Below are 14,061 nucleotides of genomic sequence, written 5' to 3' on the forward strand. Positions count from 1 at the left end.
TGTCTACCGTCGTCATTTTATTGCCGAATAAACTTTATCTCATTGAATTAGATTACATCAAGGCAAAACCTACTGTTAGGCCCGATAGTGGTAGACATAGAAATCTCCTTCGGGCGACTTCAATTTGCTGCAAGCCTCGACGAAGATGCGAGTGAAATGAGGTCGTAACACTTCTAGTTTTCTTTCATCCAATTTTGTCGTGTATCGTTTCATTCGCGACTTGGTTAACATAATTAATTCATTTTTTAACGCACAAACTCTATTTAGATTCTGTTCTCAATAAAAATTTACGGTAGCATGTCACTGCGAACCCCATTGGATGTTGTCATTTACCACGAGTAATTTAGTTATTAGTTTGAAGTAAATTTCCAATTGGAATCAAATAATCGTTTCGAACAATAAAATACAATCTGCTGACTTACCGAAGAGCATCCAGTTGTAGAAATATTCGGAATCACCACAGATACCAGGCATCAATCCAGAAAGGATTAAGCTGGTGAAGCTAAGGTCACTTATGTTTATTGGCTAGCGAAACACTGGGTACACTATTTAACACAGTTAAAAAAGTTTTTTTCTTCCCTTATCTGAAAATCTATATAGTATTTGTTGTAAAAATTGATAATATCTACTGTACTGTAGAGTTACGATGTATCACATGCACAAAAAGCAAATGTTTCAATTATGAATGTTCTTAGGTCTATAATTTTTTCCTATTATGAAGATGAAACGCTCACAATTGTATTTGACATCCATCGCAGTGGTTGATGCGCTACTGAAGATCGCAGCCTTCGTGTGTGTAATTATTTTTCTCGCACGGGTAGATGTCAAGTGCAAATGCCAAAACGACCGTGACTGATGAACACCATTTGATTCCTCAAGGAACTTCTTCCACACATATTTCACCTAACACTAATATTCAGGAACACAAGATATTCCAACATTCCAAGTTCTTCGTACGTCACCCGTTTTTATTTCGATCGGCTGTTGAAGTCACCGTCCGGCGTTGAAGTCTCCAATCAGCCCCGATCTTTACAACCAATCGCAGATCACGTATATCCTCCATGCACTTCGATATTTGAATCACCTTTCCGGTCCCTTTGCTTTTCACTATATTTCCGCTACGGAACTTCGTATCATCAATGTTACTCTGCACAAGAACTTCGAATCCCTTAATCGAACGGAATCACCCTTCCGCGACTCACCAAGGCCGAGTGCCAGTTTTGACTGCGACGGGGTCTAATTTTCTATGAATCTCACCTCCTCCACCATCCCTTCCGCATCCCGCCCTCGCCGTTAACGGGTCGCCACGGCTGCATAACGGGAACGAGCCCATCCCTCCTCTGGCAAGGCACTCCCCTCCCCGCTCTCCTCGCTGAGTGACGATGCGCAAGGGAAGAGGGCTTCAAGGTGAAGGCTTTGACTTCACCAACCCTCGGTCATTCGCTGAAGGCCTCTGCGATGTGGTTCCGTTGGGAATTTCATCTTTCCGGTTCCAGTAAAAGCGATCCATCGGAGTGGGCCCATCGACTTAATGACTTACTCCGAATCCTCGGGTCCCATCTCTCACCGTCGTGTGGTCGTGCGAGCCAATTGAGATTTTCCTTTCATCTCCGCCATTGTTTATGAGTGTGTAGATAAGGTACTTCGAAACTCCTTACGCCTTCTCTGGAGTCGGCGTCGTTAACTTCAGCTTATTTTACCGATTTTTCACTTTAATATACCTTTATATACTTTATATACCTTCAAGAGAGGAAGGGCAAGTGAATACTTAGATTTGAATTTAAGGTAGAAATCTTGCAACTGTATTCGCGTCAGCTCCCCTTTCCCATTTTATGATGAATATAAATCGATATAGGACTATTATCAACATTATAAATTTTGGTGAACCAACAAATTTCAACGTTCAATACTTTTTTTAAGAGAATGGTTTGGCCGTAGCGTGCATAGATCCTTGCTTATTCCACTCCTGAAACGATGGATTCCGCCTCAGTATTTGAATTACCCTCCTATCAATCCAAGAAAAGTGTATAAACACCTGGTACTTATGCCAACTTGACACCGCTCTTTCCTCGTAAACATCTCGTATCACACAAGACGTTTTTATTTTATAGAAATTCCTCTTTATTGGGAAAATCCCAAGAAGATGTGAGTTGTGTCCGAGCCCATCAGTCGGGAGTCTAAATCCCTCACATTTAGGACGGACGCCTTCTTGACGGGTGTCCAAACTCGTAAGACAGCAAGGGGTACGCGGAATTAAAAACCGATATCGGCCGCTGAATTTAGGACACATGGAGTGTACTTCAAAATCGATTCTAGATAGGAGACCCCAGAATAGCAAGAACTGAAATTGTGGAACTCTGACGGAAGTAATTGTGGCGGGGGAATGTTTGCAAATCACTAATGAATGAATCAAGTGCGCCTGAATATAAAAAAGTCTACGCGCTGTAAAGCCTATCTTAAAACAATTAATTATAAGAAACAATAATCTAAAGCCTAAGCTAGGTATTATATATTATAAGATACCAAACTACCGTTATTGAAATGAAATACTACCGTAAATATAAATAAAAACTACAAAACGGATAACCTGTAAAGAAAAAACTATTTTATCAGTTCAAGGATTCTTACGCACGCATGTCTTCTTTTCTCTGCTATCCTGTTGTAATGAGGTATGTTTTTGGACGGTCTCCAACGCCTATTATTTTCAATATTCCTCATGCTCGCACTACATCATTTCCTTCTTCATTTTTTGGCGAAAGAAAACAAGTACGACTTGTATTCCCTACACGCAATTGTATAAACCACTAAATTAATGAAACATATGGTAAAAATAAAAATGTAAAATAAAAAGACCAAAATGATTATAAAGTGAACTTTGATGCTTTAAAAAACCGCTCTGGGCACTGGCTACCATCTCGTCTATCTCATATTCTCTTTCGCCCCATTTTAGGACCCATCGTCAGTGTCTAGATTCATTTGTCACCTGTAATTTCCCATTCTTAGGTGCATAGATGGCAGTGCTACTGCGTAGGGCGTCTAAACTCAAGCTGCTCTTTTAATAGGCACCCTAATTGGGAACCAGCGTGGATGTTGCTGTAAAGAGGAAGGGTCAAACCTCTTTTCATTGGCGGAATAGTTGAGCCAATAATCGTATTTCATGTGAGATGAGTCGAAGCCCTTGACTAACGGTGCAAAATATAAATTGGCATCGGCTGGCCGCGATAGGAAAGCCGGTATCTAACGCGCCGGTCTGGTCACCCCAAGGTCAATGGTTCGAATCCTGCCGTGGGTAGAGACACTAATGACCTGTTTTCATAGTTCAGAATGTGATGTAACCATGGTGATGTTATTATTATGACATAGGACCTTACAAGCCATGCTAGGGTGTGTAACGGGTGATTACCCACCAAACTCATTTTGGCCCAAAATACCTTTCCCCGCCAGCGCAGTCGGACAACGTGATTCTGTTACATTATTGCTCTTGGGAGAAATGACATCTTAATTTTACACTAATCTCTTTAATTTTATTGACATGATCTCTTCTACCGTAGAACAAGGGGACTAATAATACATTTTGCGCATCATCCCTAAAGAGACATCCTTCCAATTAATGCAAGACTAGAAGAATCTGTAATTCAACCTTTGCTCCGTGAGTGTCTCAGCATAGCTCCTCTAATAATTTTCATACGCTTCTCAGTATCTCAGAACAGTGTTATACAAATATTGTTCCCCTACGCTGCTCGCGATCCTCTCCGACAATCAGTCCAACTTCATGAGGATACCATATTCTAAACGAGGCCTAACGAGCGAAAGATGACATTAAAAAAAATTCTTTTCGTCACATTTCCCCATTAATCTTATAATAAATCAAATAAGTCATAATCTTTTGTTAGCTTGTCCACATAGTCCCCGTATGTGTTTCACTCGGGAGAGGTCGTGAGTGAGAATAATGCAAAAGTTGGGAATCCTACTGAAAGCTCCTCCAATCTACTAATTATGGATTAGCGTCGACGTGGCATTATCAATTGAGTCTTTTATTGTCTCTTTACTGAAACCCTGTCCTCTTGTCTCTCTTTCCTCCAGGAGGATGCTGTGGCTCGACGAAGAAAACAACCATCGTGGGAGGATGGGCGTGGGCCTGGTGGTTGGTCACGGACGTGCAGCGACTCTCCCTCGAAGTAAGTTTGAGTATTCCTTTGTATTACTATTATTATTTTTACCCCTCAGCAGCAATTAATACGGGGCGGGGGAGCACCTCGCCTGCAGCTCCCACGTCCACTCTCGGCGCCCCACCCCAGCGAGGGAGCACGCACAACACACCGAAGGCATCCATTTTCGCTAATGCTACGTTCCAAGAGATACCTGCAGAACATTATGCTGCATCAAAAAACTACTTCGATTTCTGTTGTATTCAAATATTTGCATAGCATTGATATAATGTTTTTTTCTGATTAAGTTTACTTATATAAAAGGCAATTTATGGGTACAATACTGGCTAATAATTGACTCCGCGGAGTGTGGTTTTTTTGTCTTTTCTAACCAGTTGGCGAATTATAGTCAAATGCTCAGTATTTCAAGGAAATTACTTTTCGAAAAATTGTTGAATATTAGAGAAATAATCATTCCGCCTCTCTTCTGTTTATTAAAAAAGGAAGCGACGTAATAAAGCGTTAAAATGGAGACGTGAAAGGAGTCGTTGAGTAGAATTATCTACGACGAATTTTGTACGAATGCTTACTTCATTGTTTACATTCATTTCTCATCTCATGCAAACCAAGTGAATCTAAGCTGTAGTCAACGCCTTCATCTATCAGCACCGATGAGGTTTTTCTCTGCTATCCTTTTAAAGACAAGCGTGATATAGTATAACATGATGTATGGGGACTTACTTCATGAATTCCAACCACAGGCTCCATGTATGCAATTGACTACATCTAGTTGTTGTCAATTCCTCATCGTCAACCCAAAGTAATGTTGTGTGTTTCATTGAAACAGACTGCTTGCAATGCTCATCCTTATTGACGCCTAGCGCGCTTACATTTTACAATGCCACCAAATGTTCTGATGATAGAAAAAATACGGAGTTTCAAACATCATAAGACTAAAACAACTTTGCAAGTTGTGTACGCGCCTACGTTATGTAATGTCATGTCAAGCAGGACTTAGTAGATGAGTAGGGTAAGAAGTGCAGTGATGCATTGTCCCTGGATCAATAAAAAATCCATCTTGACCAGTGGACTGCGGTCAGCTAATATTAATAACTAAAATATGCCAGTGCCATCGGTGTTCGATGGAATTAAAAAACTCGAATATTTCAGCAGTTGATGAAACTTTATGATTCCGACCCATAGTCGTTCGCCACTGGCTATTTAGGTCACAACGCAACTTAACATAAACGAGAAACACGTCAATGTCAAAATCCTGGAGTGAAATCTGAGGGATTTCAGGTTTTAGAGAACAGAATTCCTCCACAGAGGGAGTTGAACTTTAGTACATCTTGATATTCCATACTTGTCTACGCATTGGCTCTGTTTAAAATTCACGTATTCTGGTCTGAGATTTGATGAGATGTTAATGGAACGGCGATTTATTGATTTCCATCCGAGCTTGTGGCCCGCATTCAGGGCATTCCTGACGTCATTTGGGAGGCGGGGTCGGCGTACGTAAGTAAACAACGATCGCGTTTTTTTCCTGAATGTGGTCTCCAATTCACGCGAGTCGGGGAGACGTTGTGAGAGCGTTCCCTATGGCACTTGAGACGGAGAGAACATTTCGAGTATTCGTGTCTCTTTTTTTATTCTGAATGTCTCCCTGTTTCTGGGTGAGGTTGTTCGATCAAGTGTGTTGAACTTCAGTAGATGACCACGCGTTTAATGATCATGGTCGAAGCATTAGGTGTATTGGAAGGATGTACGCGATGGTAAACCACGCAAACGAGGGGCTCGCATTCGTCCCGTGGGTCCTATTCTTAAATTAAGTTCACAATGAACACACAAGAATCTCCTGTTTCGTCGCTCTAATCCTACCTGGCCTTTTGCATCCCCGTCGCACTTTCTGGAATTGAGGGACTGTTTTTTTTATTTTCCCCATTCGTTAGCAAGTATTTTGTTCAAGTTTACAATGGATTAGGCAAGGAGAGATTTAATAAATTGATAAGCAATGTCAGTATTTCAGTGAATGCGTAAAGTATTCAGGGCTTATTTACTGTGATGTCGTTATTGAATGTTTCAGCGGTGAGTTTCATTCCTTTTGAGTCCAGGAGGATTGTGCGAAATTTAGATTTCTTCTGTCTTTGACTAATTGGAGTGTAAGTTCCAATATTAAGAGAATATGTCATCTTCAACATCAGGATTTCAATCCTGAGATTTCTCTGCTGCAGCCCTTCGTTTTCTCTATTCAGTGTCAATTCCCTCACCTCTTGATAGCTTCTCTTTTTTACGTCCTTCTTAACTTGTCCTACAGGTATTTGTTACTTGTCCCTTGGTCTTCCTTTGGGAAACTTCCCTTCTATTACGTTTTTGACTCCATATGTAGTTTTACTCTGCCGTAGTGTTCTCTCCATTAAATGCTTTTCTCTTCTGCTCTTCAATATACGTACTTCCTCTTTCCTCAATTTCGATGTCCATTCAATCTTCAGAATTCTTATCCATCGCCATGTTTCAAAGGCTTCTTTTACTCGTTGGTCCACTTAACCAAGTTCTGTGTCTCTAATCTATAGATCGGAGAACCATGCGCCATACGAAGCATAATGAATTTGTATGCCTCCTAATTTGGGGCCATTAGTGAGTAAGTAGCCTTACCCATGACTTAGAAAAAATAAGTAATGTGATTAATCTTAAAACGGAAATTTGAAATTTTATTTTCAGATTGAAATTTTTACTGATGTAAGGTTCTAAATATTTGGCAAACCAAAAACACTATTCAATCACCGTGTAATACATTCCGGGACCTATGTTGGTAAAAAAATAAATTACTGACACTGTAATAGAAGAATCTGTATATGTTGTACAAAATCAAGACTGTAGCCGAATTTTGCTATTATGTATGTAAACATTTTAAGTACATTCCTAAACGTTGTGTCTGCCCAAGTGATCTCGGTTCAAGCAGCGTTTATATGCCTATGGTTGAATCTCTTATCTATTTTATGAGAGAAATGTAAGAATAATTAAGAAATTTTGCATCCATGTCCTGGAAGATTGTGTACTAATCGGGGTATCATAGGGACAAATATGAGGAGTGGTGAATTGATAAGGTAATCCGTTAGGTTCAGTTGGAGAAGTGTAAATATTCATTTTTGCATCGCGGCGGAAACATTTTCCATAAAATACTTTGAAAGACATATTATCCGGTTAATGTTGAATTGGGCAGGTAACCCTCTCGCCAGCCTGCTTGTAGGTAGCATGTTCAAAATCCAACCGCCGGACATAGACGTAGCTTCTTAGATTGTATCGTTGTGTCGTATATGACATGAACCGTGTGGAATCAGTCGTCGGTGGACCTTACAAATGCAGACTTTTTTATCATTGATCGTAGGCATTAGATCGAATTGATGCGTGGCTCTCATCCTAAGCCTCAACGCGGGAGTGTGGCACGGAGGGCTCTGTATCCCGACCCCCGTTGTGATGAGACTTTAGAAACACGAGCAATTGTAATGGCATTTAGATTTGTTCCAGGCTCAACTGAAATTTCATTGATTCATTAAAAATCATTTCTTATCCGAAACTATTTCGTAAAAAAAATGTATTTAGTAGATTATGCGTCATCGTCAAGTTCGTGATTCGCGTCACTCCTTTGACCGTAATGACCGCAATTGTATGATGTGTGTGCTGAAGTTTTCAAATCAGTGATTCCTGCGTTTGACTTCAGTCGCCTATTAATGTTTCTGAAACAATTATTTTTTTGTTAATGGAAGTCTACCATTTAAACTAAGTAGTTTTGAAATATACGTAGAATAGCCACCAGTTATACAGGCCTGTATCTATAAGCCGCTCCTGACTCGACACAAAGCGACGCCCTACAATAGAATAAAGTGTTTTTCAATTCCGCATACCTTCTGTTTCCCTTCAATCTGTCCGGCATCTCTATCCTTTCCCGACCCTTCCTTGTTTGTCCAACGTCCTCCTCTCTATCAGTCTTCAGCATGCCATCGCTAATCAAAATGGTTTGCATCCATCTTTCCTGCCTCCTTTGGATCTCTCCTCTCTCACCATGCCCAGCGCTTCTTCGTTTGTTTTCCTATCCGTCTATTTTACCTTTTCCATCCTTCTCTACACCCATACCTTAAAATTCCCCTATCGACACCTATCATTTTTCTTCGACGTCCACGTCTCCATGCCGCATAGATCCACGCTCCATATTAAAGTTTCCACTTATCTTTTTCTGACGTAATTCTTCAAGTTCCTTGTCAACTTAAACATATATGACCTGAAAAATGGCTCACATGCTCTTCCCGTACTTAACCGAGATCCCCAAAAGCCGTAGCCTCTCAACAGGTTTTCCAGTAATCGAAACGTTTTAGAGTTTGCACAATACCCCCACACACCACGCTGAACTCGCTACCTTGTGGTGATCTGGTGGACTGGTTATCCCGCAGGCTCTCCGCCATCAACATTCTTTAGCTCAACATAACAGTTTCAGGCTTAAATTTGTGGAATTCCTTCATGTTAAGGGTAGAAATCTGTAGCTCTTATTCTTTATTTATTCAGTATTAGTCCGAAAACAGCACATTTTGGCCTTTACATCGAACTATTAACAACGATAACAATGGACACATTTACAAACACCCAAGCCCTAGATGGAGGGAAACTAACCCAGCCGGTAATCGAACCCGCGACCCTTGGAATGGCAGACGAGGACGTTACCCCGCCGCCACCGGGGTCGGTTTAGCTCATCTGTCACGGAAATCGGTCGCATATAATGGATCTCGCCTGCCTAAACACTGCCATATCGTGTGGACCAAGTAAGTCGTTAAGGAGAATAGTGAACCGAAAAATGACATGTATCATATGATAACATGTATGAACGAGCTGAATAATAGCGGCGCAGGGTAGCAAATGTCTTTTTTGAAGACTCTCTCCTTCCATCTCCCCACCCTCGCAGGTCATGACGCTGAACCCGATGTGTGAGCACGTGGAGACGGCGCAGGGAGTGCCCCTCACGGTCACCGGCGTGGCGCAGTGTAAGATCATGAAGGCGGAAGAGCTGCTGCAGACGGCCTCCGAACAGTTCCTTGGGAAGACCACAAAGGAAGTCAAGATGACCGTTTTGCAGACCCTCGAAGGCCACCTGAGAGCCATCCTCGGTGAGTACACTGGCCGCTTTCCTTCCCGGCGGCCCGCGCGTGAGGCCCTGGCGATGAGGACCGAACTCCCGTTTACGCAGAAGTATCGAATCGCGAATCTCATTCCTTGACAATGAATCTTGCATTATCATTTCTAATGGCGACTTTCACGCCAAGTAAAAGAAAATATTTTCTTTTAATGTTTTCTAAAACTTGAACGAAAAATGAAATTTCTTGGTGAATAGGGTTCGATGGTTCGGTGTTACTAAAGTACGACGGGTTGTCTTAAAGTTTAAATTATTACTGAATAATAATCAAGATATAAAATTAATTTTTATTTGTTATTCGTAAGATTTCTATACACAGGTACCGTCAAGAGTCATACATTTCTCCGTAGATTTATTGACCTTTAGAAGGCCGTCAATGTTCAACTCAGATTTCTTCGAAAGCCATTGTTCCACTTCAGGAACGATGTCATTTTTGTTGACAAATTCTCGACCCTGCAATAGTTTTTTGGAATATGGTAATGAGAAAAAGTCATTTGGGGTGAGATCGGGACAATGGAACGAATGTGGTGAAATTTCAAAGCCACATCGCTTCGATTCCTCAACCGCACCTCGAGATGGGTGAGCATTGTCGGCAGGAAGACGGATCCCTTTGTTGTTCATACTGCGCCGCTTACTCTTCAGATCATAACGCAATGAGTTCAGCAGTGTGCAGAAATAGGCCCCAGTGTTAGTTGACCCTTCTCCAGGTATTCTGTTTAGATGACTCCACGACAGTCCCAAAAAACAGACCGTATGACTTTCCCTGCAGACTTCTGCGCCATAGTCTTCTTGGGGGAAGGTGAGTAGCTTCCCACTCCTTGTTCCTCCCTTTGGTTTCTGGATCATGTTGATATAGCCAAGTTTCATTGATTGTTACCAAGGGACCAAAATAATCCTCTTCATCATCATGCCCTCGACAGTTCGCGCCGTCTTAGCTTCTTAACAGGAGTCAGTACGAGTCGTGGAACCCAACGTGCTGACCCCTTTGACGTGTGCCGTTATTCGTGAATAATTTTCCTCACACTACCGTACCTAGATAGTTTTCATTCATGATCATTTAGAGGATTGCTTTTTCGGTTCAATAGGATTAAGTCCTCCACTTTATTCACTGTGACAGCGTCGTCCCTGGGTCTTCCACTTCTTGGACCACCTGTAAGGGACATGTGGCCAGTTTGAAAATTCCTTTTGCACCTAACAACTTTGTTGTGCCATGATGGGCTATCATTTCCATAAACAGCCATCATTTCATCTTTGGATTTTCCGGGCACTATAACCTTTCAAATGAAGGAACTTAATAGCACGGCGAGCCTCTATCCTCTCCATTCCAGGAGTTACTTCAGTATATGGCCTCCTGAAACAAAACAAATTAACATTAATAGCTTTAATTTACAGCTTTATGTACATAAGGATCAATTAATACACGGAATAAATTTGATCCAGATCTCTGTTATTTCTTAGTAGTAATTACTTAAAAATTTTACCCCCATTTGTATTACTTTCTATGGATAATAAAAGGGTGTAGAAATTGATTGTAAAATTGGCTTCAAACTCTGGTTATTAATAGTCTACTCCTGAAGCAGCTTAATTTACTTGCGGGGTAATGTTATTGCCTGATATTCTGGAGTCGCAGGTTTTTATTCAGCGTTGATAGGTTATATTTCAGCCATAATATAGGTGTCTCTTGAAAATAATTTTTATGATTATCAACTTTATTGAAATGCACTTCATTAGCGATCAACAGCGTGCCCTAAATAAGAACTTATTCCAGCATTACTGCTGGCGTTATATTAACCGTGACTCAAGTTCGCCTCGGAAAGCAGTAACTGAAACATAAATCCATTCCTATGAATGGGAGTCATTATTCGGTCTGAATTTATTGAGAAGGAAAAAACACACTGGCTGCTCCTGAGGTGTTCCATGTTCACTGCCAGTTTTCCAATATTCTAGTATTGTTGGACAATGTTAAAAAAAAGTCTTCTTGTGGAAAAACAAGGAAGCTTTTTTTTGTAGAGTATAGAAACGTTATATTCAATACGACCCTCCTTTTTCTGCTCCAACAATGATACTTGATGCAAATGCATACGACTGAGAGGCGTTTTTCCTTTAGGAAGTAAAGGTTAAGCTGAAGTTTTCCTTACCTTATTTAGTCGACGCGAGAGCCGACAGTCAAACGGTGTCCCCCCAATTTCTAAACTTTAAAAATGATACACTTTTTCTTAGCCCGTCTGAAAGCATATGCATCGTAGGCTTTCAACTTCAATTGAATTTACTTCTGTATCCTATGTGTTATTACGAGTCATTTTCCGCATTTATTCTGAATGCTTTAAAAGCCGCTCCGCGTTTTATACATACCCCATACGTCAGGGTTTATCTCTGCATTTATATTTGTTAAATTTTGGGTAGATATAATTTCTCGATACCCATGACCTTATGGACCAAACATCTTTTTTGCATCCATATAAGTGGATTAAAATGTTTGTTTAAATATTTTATGACGCTACCTAATCATTTGAAATTCGGTGTTGTCTTTTTATTCTTCAGGAAATGTTCCTTTTTTCTAGCTATGATCTAAATTGGTAATTTAAGTGTGTTTTGCCAATCTTTGGTGCAATCAATTATGGAAGTGGATATTTCCTTCAAAGGCTTCAGCTCTCGCGTTGGTCGTGTCTACTCACACTTGGGCCTTCATTTCTTCTCGGATAAGTCGACATTTATTATTCATTCGCCTCTTCTGAGTTTTGGTCGCAGTCGGGCGAACCAGAAAAAGCTCTCTTATTTTCTGTCCCATCAAAGGCATCTGTTCGGGTCGGAGTGCGGTGTACTAGGAAATGCTCTCCCATTTTCTGACGGACCAATAGCAGTCCATCTGTTTGTTTTCGGTGAGATTGCCCGGCCCCACCCGCCTCAATTTGCGTTGCGTCTGGTTTTCATCGCATGAGGGCACTCGCACCTTTCATCGACAGTTCCTGCGGAGGTTTTCCAACACTCTCTGTTGGCGAGAGCGTAAACTAAGAGGAGGCCACTTTATCTCTTGGTTCTTTGTTTTCTCACTGATGTCGCTACCATTTCTCCGCGAGAGTTTGCACACGTCTTACTCAAAAGCTATCTGGTGACATTCTAATGAATTTTAGATGTGCGATTATGTTGCTTTGCAATCTAAGAACAAATAATGGAAAACATTGGCCTTAATTAATCCTATTAAGTGCTGACATGATGCCACTAATTTTTGAAAAAAAATTACTTTTTAAGTGGTCATTTGAAAACTCATTAACATTAGGTTATGACCGCTGTTGACATGTATACTAAGTTAGAACATTAACAGAGAAGCGCATAGTGAACTGCTCTCCGATCAAAGTTTAAAAATATTTGGCCTGGTGAACCCGTTAACCCATTGTTTTGGTGATAATCACGTCTCTTTAGCTCTTACTTTAACCGTCGTAATTTCAGCATAAGCATGAAAATCAAATAAGCGTTCTCCCGTAAATGACAGTTTGTGTGTCATAAGCCGTCGGTCATTGTCGTGTTCTCCATGATAATCTTTTTGACAGCTCGTTGTAGTACCTGGCACCGATCTGGTTAGTGTTTAGCTGATTGGTCTGAAAACGTAGATCAGCGCGTCATGCATGAAATGATTTCCCCCCCTTAGAAGAGTGTAGAATCCGAATAGTTTGTAACCATTCATTGGAATGAAATTATTTTCCTTTCATTCATAAGTTCCTTTTCTTCCTCGCTAAAGCCGGACTGGGCGAGAAAGTTTCCTTGACGTCGAACTTGTCTAAGTTCGCTTAAGTGTCGCTTGGCGGGAACCGCGCCACCCAGCGGTGACTGTGAGTGCCCAGATTCCCCCCGCTGCAAATTAAGGGTCAATGGAAACGAATGTCCGGGCGCGCGAGTGCGTCTGTCGTTGGAGCGATCGTAGATTTATGACGCGACGAGTGCGCTGTTTCGAATTTCATTCCTGCTGACTCGTTTGCGTAGCGGTGGCTCATGCGACTAGCGGCGCCGACTATGCAGTGAATCACTCCATCGCACGTGGAGGTAATTTTACCTCACAGGGGGTGGTTTGTTGAAAGATAATTTGCCCCGTTTAGAGAGTCTCGAGTCTCTTTCGTGATGTGAGGTATACGATGAAATTGGTCACCGTGGTTTTTTATGTTCAGCTTAAATTCTTAAGTGTTTAGTTTTAAAGATGGTGTAATTCTTCGGATGAATGTAGTTTCATGGTTTTTTCTCATCAGAATCTCAAGAACACCCACATTGTGAAGTTATTTCATTAAAATAACTCTGCTTTTCGCGTTCATTTGTTGGTCGTTTCTCCGCTGATATTTTAGTCGTTGTCTCATAGTGGATTGACCTCTTATTTTTCTTAATTTGTAAAAATGTCACACATACATAATTTAGTCGTCTGAGAAATAAAGACTCCAAAGCTGGGTATTGTGCTCTGTAAATCTCTTCCGCTGAATTAAGTGATTTAAATATGGAATATTTTTTTCGCTTGTGTTATCGGATTGCCAGTGTTTAGAATGGGTTTCTTTGAGGTGCACGTGAATTTCTTTAAGGGTTGAGGTGTATCACATGTCATTTTTTATGGACACCGGGTTGTCGCTTGCTTTGGGTTCGTGGAATTGATATCTAGTCTAAGGTGCGAACGTTGAAAAAATATAGCACGATTCCCAAGCAGTGACATGCAGGGCTATATATGAACTATGTATACGTACATATATTATGAAGCCT

At 41.0% G+C, this 14,061-nt stretch overlaps 1 protein-coding gene across 1 annotated transcript in view; it reads left to right on the top strand.

The window, feature by feature from the left end:
- The first annotated feature begins 4,074 nt into the window (after positions 1 to 4,074).
- Flo2 (flotillin-2) overlaps positions 4,075 to 14,061 on the top strand; it is a 109,721-nt gene continuing 99,734 nt past the window's right edge. The window contains exons 1-2 of the mRNA XM_071592961.1: positions 4,075 to 4,178; positions 9,100 to 9,301. Coding sequence (XP_071449062.1) covers positions 9,103 to 9,301 — 199 coding nt within the window. The 5' untranslated portion in view covers positions 4,075 to 4,178; positions 9,100 to 9,102. The remainder of the gene's footprint in view (positions 4,179 to 9,099; positions 9,302 to 14,061) is intronic.

The sequence above is a fragment of the Hetaerina americana genome, unplaced genomic scaffold, assembly GCF_022747635.1.
Source record: "Hetaerina americana unplaced genomic scaffold, ioHetAmer1.1.p SCAF_5, whole genome shotgun sequence".
Taxonomy (NCBI): domain Eukaryota; kingdom Metazoa; phylum Arthropoda; class Insecta; order Odonata; family Calopterygidae; genus Hetaerina; species Hetaerina americana.